The sequence below is a fragment of the Peromyscus californicus genome, unplaced genomic scaffold, assembly GCF_007827085.1.
Source record: "Peromyscus californicus insignis strain IS unplaced genomic scaffold, ASM782708v3 Scaffold_3__1_contigs__length_106647218, whole genome shotgun sequence".
Lineage (NCBI taxonomy): Eukaryota > Metazoa > Chordata > Mammalia > Rodentia > Cricetidae > Peromyscus > Peromyscus californicus.
Window position 1 is genome coordinate 105,634,386 of NW_026294551.1, and position 16,349 is coordinate 105,650,734.

Consider the following 16,349-nt stretch of genomic DNA (forward strand, 5'->3'; position numbering starts at 1 on the left):
TAATCTGACAATGACTGCCTGTGTATGGAAGATCTAAGAATCCAGTAGTTGCTTAGTCTACAAGGCTGGACGTCTCAGCTGATCTTCAGTATACACTGGAATTCCAAAGACGTAGGCTCTAAAGCCAGTGAAGGAACGGACTTGTGATCTAGAGTGAGGGTAAGCAGGCAGAGAGAGCAAAAGCTTCCTTCTTGTATTCCAAAACTTGGGAATGCTTTGTCTTTGAAAAGATTTTAATTGGTGGTTGGGGCGGGGGCACGTGCGCACATGTGCATGTGAGGGCAGATACCTACAGAGGCCAGATGTGTCAAGATTCTCTGGAGCCAGAGTTCAAACAGTTGAGCTAGACAATATGCATGCTGGGAACCAAACTCAGGTCCTCTAGAAGATCAGATAGTACTGTTAACCACTGCCACTGAAGCCATTCTTCTGGCCTGTGCTTTCATTTTTTTAGTGCTTTATATATTGCTCTACATTTTCTTTTCTTTTGATTTTTTTTCTTGAGATGTTGGAAATCAAACTCAGACCCTCAGGCATGCTACACAAATGCTTTAGCACACAGTTGTACCACTAGCCCAGGAAATAATTTTCTTTTTCTTTTAGAAACGGAGTCTTCTGTCCTACTCAAGCTAGTGTCAAACTCCTGGGCTCAGGTGACCAGCAGAGTACTGCGGGCATATGCTACCACACCCAGCTTTCAGGAAGTAAATTTTACCCAAGACTGAGAAAGGTAGGGAATGTTCTTATTATAGTAGCAGTTCTTAGGTGTATCATGTGGCAATCTTATTACCACAGCCAAGCCTACAAGCAGGAGTTCATCCCCAGTTGACCCCCAGCCATCAACAGCAGGTTAGAAGATAGCACACTGTTTCATAAACGTTGAGCTTCAAAACTGATAGCAGTACAGCACACTGGTGGCTGTATTAGACAGACCCAGGACTCAGCTTTCATCAAACTAGCCACTCCACAGGCTAACAGTCCCAAGTTCTTGAATGGAGGAGAAAGCAAACACAAGGCTTTATCACCTGGCTCCCACTACCTCCTGCAGAAATTGAATGAAGTTGTTCATTACTGGAAGCAAACTTCATTTCCGTGGGCAAACAAACATTTCAAGACCAGCCCATCAGTGGCACTTGGGTGAGTCCTTTTCACATAAAACCGAGGGGTAGAAGAGGTATTTCAGGTGGTACTCTGTTCCTGCAAGGCAGTACGCAAGCTCCTCGTCACACTTGCACAGGAGTTCTTGGCATTTGTTCTCTGCAGGTCCTGGAAGAAGTAGGGAAACAGGTTAGAGCAGAGACTTACAGACACTGAGAAGAAATGCCAGGTAAGTCAGTAAAGCCAGAAGCAGAACAGGTTATAACTTGCACTTATGTGACACCTGACAGCTTTCTAGTAGCACCCATTGACAAGACCACTCCAGGAGGCAGCAGTGACAGCTAGCTTCCACAAGAAAGGAACTTGGCTTGTCAAAGGAACAAGCTTCTGGCTTCTCTTCTGTGTCAACATTACCCTGTTTCACTTAGGAATCCATTCAGATAAGACTGGATGCCTGGCAACTATCAGGCCTAGATTTGGAGTTCCTGCTCTTAGCTCTGTGACCTTGTCTAACTTTTATGTCAAACAGGAGCACTGCTGAGGGTACAGCTCATTGGTCGAGTACTTGCCTAGCTTGACTGAAGCCCTGGGTTCTGTTCCTGCCACCACCAAAAGAAGTAGAAAGTAAGTAAATAGAATAGAATCATTCTCCAATTTGTAAGGCTGTTACACAGTGCCATCTCAGAGCTGGCACTACCCTGAGCTGGCAGCATGGCTGCTTGGCATGCAACACCTAGGCTCTGTCTCCAGCACCAGAACTGGCATGGTGGCAGTCATGTAGTCCCAGCACTTAGGAGGTGGAGGCAGAAGGATCTGAAGGTCAGGGTGATCCTTAACTACCTAGTAAATTTGAAGCCAGCTTGGACCGCATGAGACCCTGACTCAAAAATTAAAAATTAGGTGGGCAGTGGTGGCGCACACCTTTAATCCCAGTACAAGGGAGGCAGAGGCAGGCAGATTGCTGAGTTTGAGGCCAGCCTGGTCTACAGAGAAAGTTCCAGGACAGCCAGAGCTATACAGAGAAACCCTATATGAAAACCAAAATTAATAAATAAAAGTTAGGACTGGAGAGATGGCTCAGCAATTTAGAGCACTTGCTGCTCTTCTGAAGGACCCAAGTAAGTTCCCAGCACCCATGTCAGGTGGCTTACCACTTTCTGTAACTCCAACTGCAGGGGATCTGGCCACCTCGGGCATGTGAACCCATGTGGCATACATTCACACAGGCAAACACACATATATGTAAAAGTAATAAAAATAAGGCTTGGCACTGGGTGTATACTCAAGATTTATTGGCTCCCAACTATGCTTTCTGTCTCCTTTCTCCAAGTCCTTCTTAGGACTAGGACTGTAGCTCAGTGGTTGAACATTTGCTTAGCATGCAAGAGACCCTGGATTTGATTCCCAGGACCACAAAATGAGAAAGAGGGTGAAAGAAGGAACTATGTAGCCCTGACCTGATGTGGAGTAATCTCTTTGTATACTGTAAAGATTTGTCACTCAAATTGGTTTAATAAAAAGCTGACTGGCCAGTAGCCAGGCAGGAAGTATAAGGCAGTATGACCAAACTAAGAATGATGGGGAGAAGGGAGGAGTCAGGAGTTGCCAGCAGATGCAGAGGGAGCAGGAGATGAACATGCCATGCTAATAAAGGTACCACCATGTGGCAGAGCGTAAATAAGGAATATGGGTTAACTTAAAATGTAAGAGCTAGTGAGTAATAAGCCTGAGCCATAGGCCAAGCATTTATAATTCATATAAGCCTCTGTGTGTATATTTGGGTCTGGGAGGTTGGGACAGGAAATGTCCATTTACACTGACTGACTTCAAACTCACTATGTAGCTGAGGCTGACCTCAAATGCAAAGCAGTCATTCTGCCTCAGCCTCCCCAGTACTGGGATTACAGGCGTGTACCACCATGCCTCACTTCACGTGCATTTAGCTATACAATAACAAGGCATGGTGGAGCACACCTGTAATTCCAGCATGTGGAAGGTGGGGCAGGGTCATCATTTCTGTATGCAGCCCTGAAGGGTAGTTTGTGAAGCTGCAAGGAAGGTGCAGTAGAGACTAAGATTGTTGGAGATGCCAGGACCATGGACTGTCCACAGAGCAGAGCTGTAGACAAGAGGGGATCGGGGAAGAGAGGCCAAGCCGGCTGTAAACAACAAGGTCCTGGGATGGAGCTGCCAAGCTTGTTGGAGCTCAAACCAGGACACCATGTACCCCCAGGGCTGGACAAGAAACTACAGAAGCCAGGTGGTAGTGGCACATGCCTTTAATCCCATCATTCGGGAGGCAGAGCCAGGTGGATCTCTGTGAGTTCAAGGCCAGCCTGGTCTACAGAGTGAGATCCAGGACAGGCACCAAAGCTACACAGAGAAACCCTGTCTCAGAAAAACAAAAAACAAACAAACAAACAAAAACCTACAGAAGTTTGTGTTTTGTACAGTGTGGTGGCTCACGTCTTTAATTCCAGCACTTGGGAGGTAGAGACAGGCCTTGTCTTGAGTGAAAGTCATGGTACCAACCACACAATGAATGCTTTTAACTGCTGAGAGTTTGAGAGCATCAATGGTCTACAGAGCAAGTTCCAGGCCAGCCATGGCCACATAGCAAGACTGACTTAAAAAAAGGAGGGCAGAGTAGCTTGTTAATTTGGGGGCTGAGGTGTAGCTCAGCAGTATTCACCTAGCATGCATGAGGTACTAGGCTCAACCCAGCACTGCAAAAGAATTAATTATTAATGGCTGGTTTTATGTCAACGCGATGCAAGCTGGAGTCACTGGAGAAGAGGGAGCTCAACTGAGAAGATGCCTCCATAAGACTGGGCTGTAGGCAAGCCTGAACGGCATTTTCTTCATTAGTGATTGATGGGGGAGCACTCAGCCCATTGTAGGTGGTGCCATTCCTGGGCTGGAGGTCCTGGGTTCTATAAGAAAGCAGCTGACCAAGCCAGTAAGCAGCACCCCTCCATGGCCTCTGCATGCAGCAATACATGCAGACAAAACACCTATACATATAAAAATAAAATAAATTTTTTAAGCATTTGGGGGCCAGCAAGAAGGCAGTATGGGGAGAGGTGCTTGCCACCAAGCCTGGCAACCTGAGCTTGATCCCAGGACCCACATGGTGGAAGAGGAGAACTGATTCCTTCAGGCTGTCCTCCGACAACACACGCTATGGCATGTGCATTCATCCACACAGGAAAGAGAGGAAAGGAGGGAGGGAGAGACAATGTTGAGAGAATAAACTAGATCCCTATATTATTTCCAGTGTGGATACAAACCCAACAACTGTTTTTTTTCAAAGTTTATCATTTTTAAAATTGTTTTATTACATTTTTTATTTTTTTGTGTTTGTGCATGTGTGTTACAGAGAGATTGTGGAGGTCAGGGGACAACTTAAAGGAATCAGTTCTCTCCTCTTACCATGTGGGACCTGGTGATTAACTCAGGTTGTCAGGCTTGGAGGATAGCACATTCAACCACTAAGACATCTTGCCAGCCCACAGCTATGTTTTATCATTCCCATTTTATTGACTAGAAAACTGAGGCTCAAAGGGATTACTTAGCCAAGATCACAGACCTGGGAAGGAATCACTCAGGATTCCAGCCTAGGAAAAGTCTTTTCCTTGGGCAAGAAAGGCTTTCTAAAGTAAGACAAGTTCATTGCTCTGTAGCCTGAGCTCCACCAGAGGGTCCTCACTGTTAAAGAATGAAGGTCAAGAGTCAGGCCACTGGTGCACACTTGTATTCCCAGCAATCTAGAGACTGAGACAGAAGTTTGGAAAGTTCAAGGCCAGTCAACCTGCACTAAGGTATGAAATGATTATCTCAAAAGTAAATAATATCTAAAGAAAAGGGAAACTAGCTCCCATGGGTTAGACATAAAGCCTGAGCCAGGCAGTGGTGGCGCACACCTTTAATCCCAGCACTTCGGAGGCAGAGGCAGGGGATCTCTGTGAGTTCAAGGTCAGCCTGGTTTACTGAGTGAGTTCCAGGGCAGCCAAGAGACTGCACAGAGGAACCCTGTCTGAAAACCAAAAAAATAAAAATAAAAAAATAAAAATAAATAAATTAATTAAAGCCTACTAGTAAATATTATTATAGGCTGAAATTTTTTTAAAATATGTTTGTCAGACCCATAAATGGAAAACAGGCCAAACTTGTAATTAAATAAACAGCTATGTTCAGAATATCCCTAAACAGAATAACAGAATATTTTTTGTTGCAAATGCATAACAGACACCTTGGGCCTTTCTGTGTGGCTCAGGGAAGGAGCTCTGAAAACAAGCAGACTCCAGCAGCAAACACAGCAGCAGACGCTCTGCGGACACCATCCCCCAGGGTGGAGGGAGGCTAGGAAAGCTGTGAGATCTGTTTCCCCACAAAGTCTCACTTCACATCTTTGCCCGTGCTAGTAGTTCAGGGACAAGTCCCTTCTTACCCTGAGTCTGTTTCTCCAACACAAAGTGAACAGGATATAGTTCAGTTGGAGTACAGTGTTTGTCTTGCGCGTACAAAGCATGTGAAAAGGGATGTAACATTTCCACAGTGATTCAACAGTAAAGTTGAAAGTTTAAAACAGTTATTTTAGGCCCAGAGAGATAGCTCAGTGGTTAAGAGCATGGGCTGCTCTTCCAGAGGTCCTGAGTTCAATTCCCAGCAACCACATGGTGGTTCACAACCACCTATAATGGGATCTGATGCCCTCTTCTGTTGTGTAGGCATACATGCAAGTAGAGCACTCATACATAATACATTTATTTATTTTTGTTTCGAAGGGATCGTTTTTTTTTTTTCTTTTTTGGTTTTCTCGAGACAGGGTTTCTCTGTGTAGCTTTGCGCCCTTCCTAGAACTCACTCTGTAGCCAAGGCTGGCCTCGAACTCACAAAGATCCGACTGCCTCTGCCTCCCGAGTGCTGGGATTAAAGGTGTGCGCCACCACTACCCGTTGGGATCATTTTCTTTGGTGGGGATGGGGATGTTGGATACACCATAGCACACTCTGGTTTTTCATACTGCTACTGTGTGGAACCCATGGATCAGACTTGGCAGTAAGCACCTTTACCCACTGAGCCCTCTGGCCCACCCCAACTTTACACTACCAGCTCTGCCTTCCTTCTAGGGAGACAGGGCCAAGAGCAGTGAATATTGAAGCCACCCTCCCATGATGCTCATGTTCCTTTCTGCCTCTAGAACAGTCTCTAGAAGCTGGGGTTCTAGTGGAGACTCGGAAGGAGGGACATGAAGAGGGAAAACAACACACTCATTCACACACACACTCTGAACTCTTTCACTTCTGCAATACTCAGCTTTCCAGGTAAGGAAACTGCTGCTCAGATAGGTTGTCAACAACTCAATGTGACAGACACAGCCATCACCCATCCAGGGTCGAGTGATCAAGAGGAAAGAATACCTCTTTAGGAGGCAGTGCTGAGACAGTTGTATCACAATATGCCAAAGAATGAAGTTAGACCTATCCTACTGTTCGTATGAAAGTTAACTCAAGCTGGGCAGTGGTGGTGCACACCTTTAATCCCAGCACTTGGGAGGCAGAGGCAGGTGGATCTCTGTGAGTTCGAGGCCAGCCTGGTTTACAGAGTGAGTTCCAGGAAAGGCGCAAAGCTACACAGAAAAACCCTGTCTCGAAAAACAAAAAACAAAAACAAAACAACACACACACACAAAGAAAACTCAAAATGGATCATTGCCATCAATCTCAAACTATTAGAAGAAAACAGACAGGTAAACCTTTGCTATACTGTGTTTCTCAATGGATTCTTAAAGCATCAAATACATGGGCAACAGTAAACAAAATAGCTGACTAGGATGTCAGCAAAATGAAAAACATTTGTATCAAGGATGTCATCATGAAAAGGAGGACAGCCCACAGAATAGAAGCTACAGCCACAAGAAAGATGCACAACAGCAAAAAGACAGTTCTATTGAAAGTTGTATGCAAGAGGGCACAGTAAAGAAATTGCTGAAATGGTTGCTCCTTTAGGGGGAAGGTTTTTGTTGTGGATAAGAGAAAGAAAATATTCAGAGGTATCTGGAGTAAGAGTCCAGAGCAAAGACAAACAAAACAACAACAACAAAAAAAACAAAAAAAAAAACGGCATGGCCAGGGATATCTGCCAGGAAGGGGAGAGAGTGGGAGAGAAAATGGAGACAGCAAAAGAGAGAAGAGCAGAGAATAGAGAGAGAAAAGGAGAATGGTGGGATGTAAGGAGGATGAGTAACTGCTAGGAGGGAAACCTGAAGGCTGGAGCCGGCCTGGGAGTTTAGGGTAGGAGAAGTCGTGATGGATCAGGATCCTAGGTGGGACTCTGAAATATTTAATGGGTACATATGAATAGGGACAGTAGGAGCCTGGAAGCTAGCATGGGCTTTGATATGCTGATGGCTGCTGTGAGTGTGTGTCAATGGAGAGCCATATGTACCTTCTGTCAGAGGCAAGGGAAGTGACTACCTTTGGTGGACAGAAAACGTGTTCCACAAGTTCCTGAGGAATGCTGGCTTTTATCTAACCACCAGAAATCCTCCTATGGGTCAGCTTGAGGTGGGTGGGCCAAACCTGTTATTTCTGAACATACAAACTGTCTGAGACCTGCGTAAAGTCCTCAAATAAGCATGTCTCCAAATGATACAAAAACAACCAAGAAGCACATGAAAACATAGTGTTGATGATTTATTAGAAAAAAGCAAATGAAGCCAGGCAGTGGTGGCGCACAGCTTTAATTCCAGCACTCTGGAGGCAGAGGCAGGAGGATCTCTGTGAGTTCGAGGTCAGCCTGGTCTGCAGAGTGAGTTCCGGGACAGCCAGGGCTACACAGAGAAACCCTAGCTGTTTGGAGAAACAAAGAACAAAACAAAACAAACAAACAAACAAAAAACCAAACCAACCAACCAAAAATTAACAAAGAAAAAGAAGAAAAGAGAAAGAAAAGAGAACTAGAAACCACAAGTATTGGCAAGACTGAACAAAAATTAGATCCTTACTATATTTATTTTAAACTCCTGTTTGTGTGTGCACAGAGGAGGTCAGAGGACAGCTTGCTAGAGTCAGTTCTCTCCTTCCACCATGTGCGTCCTGGGGATCAAACTCAGGTCTGTAGGCTTGGCAGCAAGTGCCTTTGCATGGTAGGCCATCTTGCCAGCTTGCTCTTCACTTAAAATGGTGGAAGAGAGCAAGGCATGGGGTACATGAGAGGGTTTGGAGGGAGGAAAGGGAAGGAAGGCATGATGAAATTAGAAGCTCAAAAATTAAAAATAAAATTTCTTTTCAAATGAGAATTTTTTCCAGTTTGACCATGGAACCCAGGGCCTTGACATTCTAGGTAAGTGATCTACCAGTGAGCTACTGCATCCCCAACCCAGCTGAAGCAATGAACTTCGGGGCTGGACAGATGGCTCAGTGGTTCAGAGTACCTCCTGTTCTTCCAAAGGACTTAAGTTTGCTTCCTAGACAAAGCAGGGAAAGCCAGAGCAAGCACTCCTCAGGTGCACATGCCCACACAGACATGCTCATAATTAAATAATCATAATAACTATTACTATTTAAAGGAGTGAAATTTGTGTTGTGTTTATTCTCATTTAAAAGAAAAAAGCAATTGGGCAGCCAAGGCTACACAGAGAAACTCTGTCTCAGAAAAACAAAAGAAAAAAATTGAAAAGAAAAAGGATCGAGTTAGGACCATGTGGCTCAGTGGGAGCACTTGTTTAGCATGTTTGAGGCCCAGGTCTAACCCCTAGTACTGTCAAAAACGGAAAAAGAGAAAGAACAGTGAGAAACCCAGTGCCTGCTTTGAGCCCCACTGCTCCAACTCTATCACTGTTTGTGATTTGAAAGAAAACTGTAAATGGAAGGGCACCACAGAGCCCTAGGGCTAGTGCCCCCGGTTCCCACAGCTGGAAAGTGCCCCACCCTGAGCTACATTCCCAATTACCCAGTGCCTTAAGGTAAACATCTCCCTTCTCCCTAGATGGAGCACACCTGTAATCAATCCTAAGCGTTGGCAGGCTGAAGCAGGAGAAAGAGCCTCCTGGGACTTGGGGGTTTAGGTCAGTAGTAGAGCACCAGCCAAGGAAGCCCTGGGTTCTGTCCTCAGCACAGGGAAGAGAAGGACAATTACATAGTCTCACCAGCTCTATAGTTCACATTTTTAATTGAAGTTTCTATTCGCTTGTTTGTTTTTTGTTGTTGTTGCAGACAGGCTCTCAAATGTATGGTTCTATGTCATCCTTTCTTCATGTTGGAGCATAGTCTGCAGTTTGGACACATGAGCATGTTTACCCAGTCCCCTCCTGATGGACTTTTCAGTTGTTTACACCTAGTGTCATTTCTCTTGTTCTTTTTGTCCAGACACTGGAGAAATATGGATGTGTGTTCCAAGGGCTTGGTGTGAAAGGTCACTTCTTAGGTAACACTATCATGTGGTCGATGGAGAGCTGGAAGCTGTGGTACCTTACTACGAGGGCACAGAAGCCATTTGGATCTTGCAGGATGCCCAGGGGACACTTGGGGAAGTCAGAGTGCATGGTGTGGGGCACTCACCACACTGGATGCGGTGGTCGATGCATTTCCATGCGTAGCGGTCTATCTTGGGGCTGCAGCCAGCCTCCTGAGCTCGAGAGTAGCAGCAGTCATGATGGTGACAGCACCTGGGGTGCAGCATGGGCAGAGCAGTAGCTGCATCAGAGAGTGAACTCTCTTGGTCCCCCCATCTGACCAGGGCTGGGCTAGTGGCCTCTGATGGACATGGGGTCCTGGACTGGCTGAGCAGCCTTACTCCCTGACCTTACCTGGCCTGCCCCTGCCTGCCTCCTTGTAACTCTGAGCTTCCCTTTCTTCCTCGGTCCAGCTTGTGCCTTCTGCCTGGACAACTCAATGGCCCCAGGCACCAGATTCCACCCAGGAGTGATCATGCCTCCTTCTCTCTCCTCAGGCTAGGAATATTTCTTGTCACACCCTGTCATAAAACCTCCCTCCTACCAGGAAGGTTGATCATGAATTCTCACTATAAACCTCATACCCTTTGGAACTCTGGAATCCTATCATCTCGTTTCCTCACAGTGTCCTCCAGGGCTAGCTAGCCTGCCATGTAGTAAAACTTCAGTAAACATTTATTGTTGGACAGTTCCCTGAGAGACACCCACACCTGCCCTCACACCTTGCAACACTCAGCTGAGGCTTCAAGCAGTCAGCTCCAACCTTGCCCTTAGAAAGCCTCCAGTCTGTGGAGGGAGGCAGATCAGCTACGTGATGTGGGATAGCCAGAGGGGCTCTAGGAGTCCAGAGGAGGTGGCAGCCCCAGCCAAGCTTCAGGGGAGGCTTCTTGGCGGTAGGAATTGCAGAGACACTTCTGAAGATGGTGTGGGAACCAGACGGCCGGAGTGTAGGAATGCACAGCTGTCATCAGATGCACCCAAGGTCCAGGGCAAGCCAACATGCTTCTGTCTCTAGCTAGGGAGGAAGCAGCCACATTCTACACTGATCACTGAATTAGCTTTGTGGCAATGGCTAGTGTCTGGGTCTCTGGGAGCCCCAGGGACTTTATTATCAAGTGGGAATGAGCATCATGCTTCTTCCTGAACAGAGCCATGATGGATGTCACAGAAAGATCTTGGCTCTCAGCTTTCACGGGGCAGGCTTTTCTCAGGGTATTCTTGATGCTCTGTGCTGGCCCAGATGAGCAATTTGATGGTTCTGTAGCTTGGTTTCCTTATCTGTGAAATGGGACTGTTAAGGATCCTGAGATCCGTGGCTGTACAATAAATAGTCTAGATAGCTTTATGTCATTACTAGGTGATGTCATCAGGGTAATTGTTAGCTGTTACCAAGATGCCTCTCACTGACCCCAGAACCCAGGAACCCCTCTATATACAGGGTAATGTTAGGTTCTGGGATCTTCCTAGTTCAAACCTGACTTCAGTTTGGGTTTCTCCTCATAGGCCTTGGCTGTCCTGGGAGTTGGGGGATCTTGTACTCTGGGTCCCAGTATACACTCACCAGTCGATGGCATCACGTGGGTCTCCATGGCCACCCAGGCCACAATAACAGCCATAGTTCATGTAGGCCACTGGTGATCGAGGACCAACACAATCCAAGGTTCCTGCCAGTTCCAGGAGCCCTCGCTTGTACACATGTGACCTCCTTGTTGCTGAGGGATAAACAAAGGTCATAGGTTCAAGGTCAGAGTTTCCCTATCCCTAGTGAAGGGCACTAGTCTGACAAGGATCTAGATGTTTCAACTTGTCTGGGTTTCATCTCATTTTTTAGGCGTGTGCCCTTGGACAAATGATAGTTTCTCTGTGCTTTGATTTCCTCATTTGCATAGTGCAGGATAAAGTGGCATCAGCTCTCAGAATAAAGTTGGACAAGGCATTCATGGTGCTCTGCACATTACAAACTCCATTACAATCCAGATCTTCAAGGCAATGTGAGCAGAAAATGAGTTGTAGAGCACAGTCTAGGAGAGACCCCAGCACTGGACTTTGGCTGATCTCTTTCCCTAGAATGCCCTGGTTCTCACTGCTCTGCCCCTTCGGATGCAGTCAGACTATGCACTGTGCATTCAATATGTATCATGCTGATTTGCTAGGTGCTTGCTTGTCATAAAAGACAAGCTGAAGAACATCCTTGCACAAAGGAGGCTCTCTGGGGATTCTGAGTCTCTGAGCCTCTCTACTCTCCTCTAAGACTCTGGCTTAGGACCCTATATATCAACTTTTATTTTCACCTCAAGGTCAGCGTCCTTCCTTAGCCTGACTCCAACCACCTGGGTCCTGGTACACCTCTAGTAGTACTCAATGGGTGCGACAGTAAACCCTGCATTTGAAAGGTAAAAACGGGACCAGCTGGGGGAAGTGGCCTCCATACTCCCCCAGCTCACAGCAGTGGAGCAGGCTCCAGCTCACACACTGGTGCAGCAGGAGGGCAGGCCTGAGGGGCACGGGCGAGAGAGCAGGACCAACTGCCAAGTCTGTTTGCTGAGTGTCTGTGTCCACCCTCCCCTACCCCACTCCAGGATGGAAGACAGTGGAGGTGCAGCCTGGCCCTGGCCTGCCATGACTCTCATCTGTCACTTAGAGCATGTTTCCATCATAATGACTTGTTTAAGGGCTCCACACTAAAGTTAAATCCAATCCTGTTTTCTCTCAAGTACCACACTAGAGGCTGGGAGGGGGTTCTCAAGGTGTCTCAGATAAGAAGAAAACTGAATTTAGAGAAACTGGGGCTCTAACTCAGGTGGTAGAGTGCTTGCCTGGCATACACTGGCTTCCATCCCTAGCATTGTATAAAGAAGACATGGTAGCCTGTACCCATAATCCCCAGCACTTCAAGGTGGAGGCAGGAAGATCAGAAGTGAAGGTCCTTGGCTAGATGTAAGTCTGAGGCCAGCCTAGGCTACACTTTCCTTTCTGGATGATAAGCCTGCCCTCTTCCAATAGTCCCCACACTTGCCTTGAGCCTTCCATAGTTCCCATGGATTCAGGGTAAAGCTCCCAGTTCCACTGTACTCCACATTCCAGTGGAAATCCAAAGCTTGACCCCCAAGCCTTCCTACCTCTCCAGAACCCAGCCATCCCTCCAGTCAGGCCCATCACACTACTGCCCCTGCCTTCTCTTCAGCCGGCTCACAGAAGCCTTACTCTACAGGTGGCCCATGCTGTGCCTGTTTATGGGAGTGCACTTCTTGCTTAGATGCTCTTCCAGAACAGATCTCTGACTCTCATAGCTGGATAGCCTGACACACAGAAAGGCTTCTAGGAAAGGTCTGCTGACCTCAGGAGCCACCAAGCCCAGGTCAGACACTCCTAGCCTAACCACTCCCAACACTGTCCCCTGAAACCATCTGCCCAGCTCCCCCCAACTCCACCCCTAACCACTCTGCTGTCACAGAGGCTGGAACAGCCCATGAAGGGCCCAGGTGAGGTACAGACAGCAGCACTGGGTTTGGAACCAAACGAAACACTCCCTTTGTGCTAACATAGGTGGGGTAGGTCAGGCTGGGGTCTGTTTGCTCTGTCTTTGTGGGCAGCCTCCACTGGCAGTTCCAGGACCCATGGGGCATTGTACAAGCCCAAGGACTCAATGCTGGTATACACCCAGTGTGAGTCGTCCTAGGCATCCCTGAGCTGTGCTACCCAGCTGGTGGATCTGTGATGTGGATCTGGAAGATTTTGTCCTGGAGTAGAAGCTTCACACCTCACCTCAGTACTCAGGTAAGGCCAGGTACCCCAGGACTAGGGAGTCACCAAGAGAAACCTCTCTAAAGGGGGTTTCCTCACCCATCCACAGGAGTCTAGTTCCTATCCCTGATCCTCCCACCCACAGGGTCCTGCCTGGAAGTCTTACCTCAGACCCCAAAGACAAGGCAAGTGATTGCCAGTTCAGAGGGCTCAGGACCCGGGTCTGGGAGCTCCAGGCTGCTGGAGAGGACTGCAGTAACTCTGGGGCTTGTGGAGGGAGAACTCTGATACCCTTCACCTGAATGGAATGTCTGAGTGGAGGGTGCTGGAAGGGATCAGAGACAGGGCTCCTGAGTGTCTGGGAAGGTAGGTGTGTAGGCATCTGAAGAAAGGCTTCTGGGTGCTTTAAGGGTCTGTTGAGTTGGGGGTGGTGAGAAAAAAATGAGGAGGTATGGAATCTGACTCGGGCTGGAGGAAGCCGGTTGTCACCCACCCTCGCTGGTCACTCACCCTCATTGAGTCTGGGTCCAGGTCCTAGCAGCAACAGTAGCAGCAGCAGCAGCAGCATTATTAGCCAGCACAGAGGTAGCCCACAGGCGTAGGAGGGTGGCAGGTGTGGGACTGACCAGAAGGGCTAGTCTTAAACTCAGCAATCCTGCTGACCCTTACCTCCAATCCCGCCCCCACCTCACCTTCTTTCCGTGGGGGCGGAGTCAAACAGGAGTGGTCACCTGGCGTCTTGGGGAGTGTCTGTCCCTGACTTCTGCAGATTGGTCCCCAAATGGAGGGCTAAGGCTAAAAGGGGATCAGGCCCAGGGATGCCTCCATGTAGTAAAAAGGTGCTGTGTTGATGTTGAAGAGCACCTTAGCATTTTACAACGCCTGCGGCTGTGCTGCTGTGAGGCAGTGGCAATTGACTCTCTATAATCTCCTCATGATACCACCACAAAGTGAGAAACTGAGGTAGTCAAAGTTTGCCCAAAGTCATGCAGCCATTTCTGGTAAAAGACAGGGCTGGAGCCCTGATGGTGGTGAACTGGGAAGCTGGGACAGAAGGATGTGGGGAATTCTGAACCAACCTGGACCTCACAATGTGGTCTTGGAGGGGAGGTAGGGAGTGGGGAGGAAGGAAAGGGAAAAAGGACAGGCATGGAGGGGCGGAAGGCCATGCCAGCATCACACTGGACTACCTATTCCATGCAGGTCTACCCCAGGCTTCTCATTTGTTGGATGGTTTCCTTCTGGGGAAGTGGACTCAACAGATGCTCTCAACTGAAAAGAAATGACCATTAGAGGCATTGCTTTTGCCCAATGCTCACAATGCACAATTAGGCCCCATTTCTTTTTCTTCCTGGAACTCACTTTGTAGACCAGGCAGGCCACCAATTTTTGTTGTTTTGGCTTCTTACTTGATCTGAGTGGAACCTTGGGAAACACCCATACCTTATGAACAGATTCTAGTAAAGTGAGAATTATCTCCAGCAATAAATAAATAAAAAGTAAATGACAAGGGGAAATTGGGTCTCCCTGGCTTTGAAGGTTCACCACACACACGTTTCTGTTGTTGTTGTTTGGTTGGTTGGTTGACTGGTTTTTTTTTGGGGGGGGGGGGATTTGTTTTGTTTTGTTTTTTTGAGACAGGGTTTCTCTGTGTAGCTCTGGCTGCCCTGGAACTCAATCTGTAGACCAGGCTAGCCTCTAACTCATAGAGATCTGCCTGCCTCTGCCTCCCAAGTACTGGGATTAAAGGGGTGCACCACTACCACCCAGCACAACACAGGGTTTAGCCTAGGCCCTCAACCAATTCACTGTTACAGAAAGATACTAAGGATCTATGAACTGAGAAGCCAAAGGGCTGGTGGGATGACTCCGAGGGTACCACACAAGTCTAGAGACCTAAGCCTGAGCCCTAGAACCCATGTAAAGATGGAAGGAGAGAACTGACTCTACAGAGTTGTCCTCTGACCTCTATACTTGTACTGTGCCCTCCCATGCATACACACTATAATAATACATCTAAAATATTATGTATTGAAAGTAGGGGAACCATGACTAGAAATCATTATACATAGTACCCAACCTCTCTTTGCCCCTGCTATGATAATTCGAAGGGGACAGGCTTCATCCCTTATCTACCCACTGGAGTGTGAGAATCAGGCCACAGTCTGGTCTCATGCTTCTTGTGTGGCCATCACTGATCTGCCTGGCCCTTGGTCACCATTCAGTAAAATCTTTCTCATATAGTACAGATGGGATTTCAGATGCTCCAAGTCTTTGAATTACAGAAAATGTAAGTAACAACTTCAGTGTACAGCACTATTAGGAAAGGACAGGGGCTCCTGTGGCCTTAACACCCATAACCACCTGCTCCAGGAGAGCATTGTTTTGAAACTGAAGTCCTACCTGAAAGATACTAGAAGTTTGGAAGAACCAGAAGTTCGGAGCAGGGACAGGGTTCCTGCCCAGCTAATGTGAAGTACCCCAAGAATCATCATTCAGGGTGCTGCTCTCTTGGAGTCTCTCCCATGGGACTTCTTTCTCACTTTTCCTTAATTTTGCTCTATGGAAAAGACATTGAGCTCTTGGAAGGCTGGGGTAGCAGGACTGTTGTGAGTTTGAGGCCAGACTAGATTATATAGTGAGTTCAAAACCAGCCTGAGCTACTGAGTAAAAGCTTATCTCCGAAAGCTGAAAGCCAGCAAGATGGCTCAGAGGGTAAGGGCACTTGCCACCAAGCCTTAGGACCAGAATTTGATTCCAGGAACCATATGCTTGAAGTAGAGAACCACCTTCCTCCATGTCCTCCAACTCCTCAGCTAAATAACTGTTAGAAGAAGAAGAAGAATCAAGTCAGGTGACATAGGTCTGCAGGCCTAGCTGCTTAGGAGGCTGAGGCAGGAGGATGATAAGTTCAATGACAGTCCAGGCTATAGAGTGAGCTCAAGGCCAGCCTGAGCAACTGACATCCTTTCCCAACCCAAGGGTAAGGGGGTGAGGGAGGGAGGGAGGGAGGGAGGGAGGGAGAGAGAGAGAGAGAGAGAGAGAGAGA

General features: G+C 47.5%; 1 protein-coding gene across 1 annotated transcript; it reads right to left on the minus strand.

The window, feature by feature from the left end:
* Window positions 1–831: 831 nt before the first annotated feature.
* LOC128123319 (group 10 secretory phospholipase A2) lies at window positions 832–16,258 on the minus strand. The gene is made up of 3 exons (XM_052759588.1): window positions 11,118–16,258; window positions 9,663–9,769; window positions 832–1,266 (listed from the first exon to the last, which is right to left on the minus strand). The coding sequence occupies exons 1-3, from the start codon at window positions 11,288–11,290 to the stop codon at window positions 1,124–1,126; spliced, it is 423 nt and encodes a 140-aa protein (XP_052615548.1). The 5' UTR covers window positions 11,291–16,258; the 3' UTR covers window positions 832–1,123.
* Window positions 16,259–16,349: the final 91 nt, after the last annotated feature.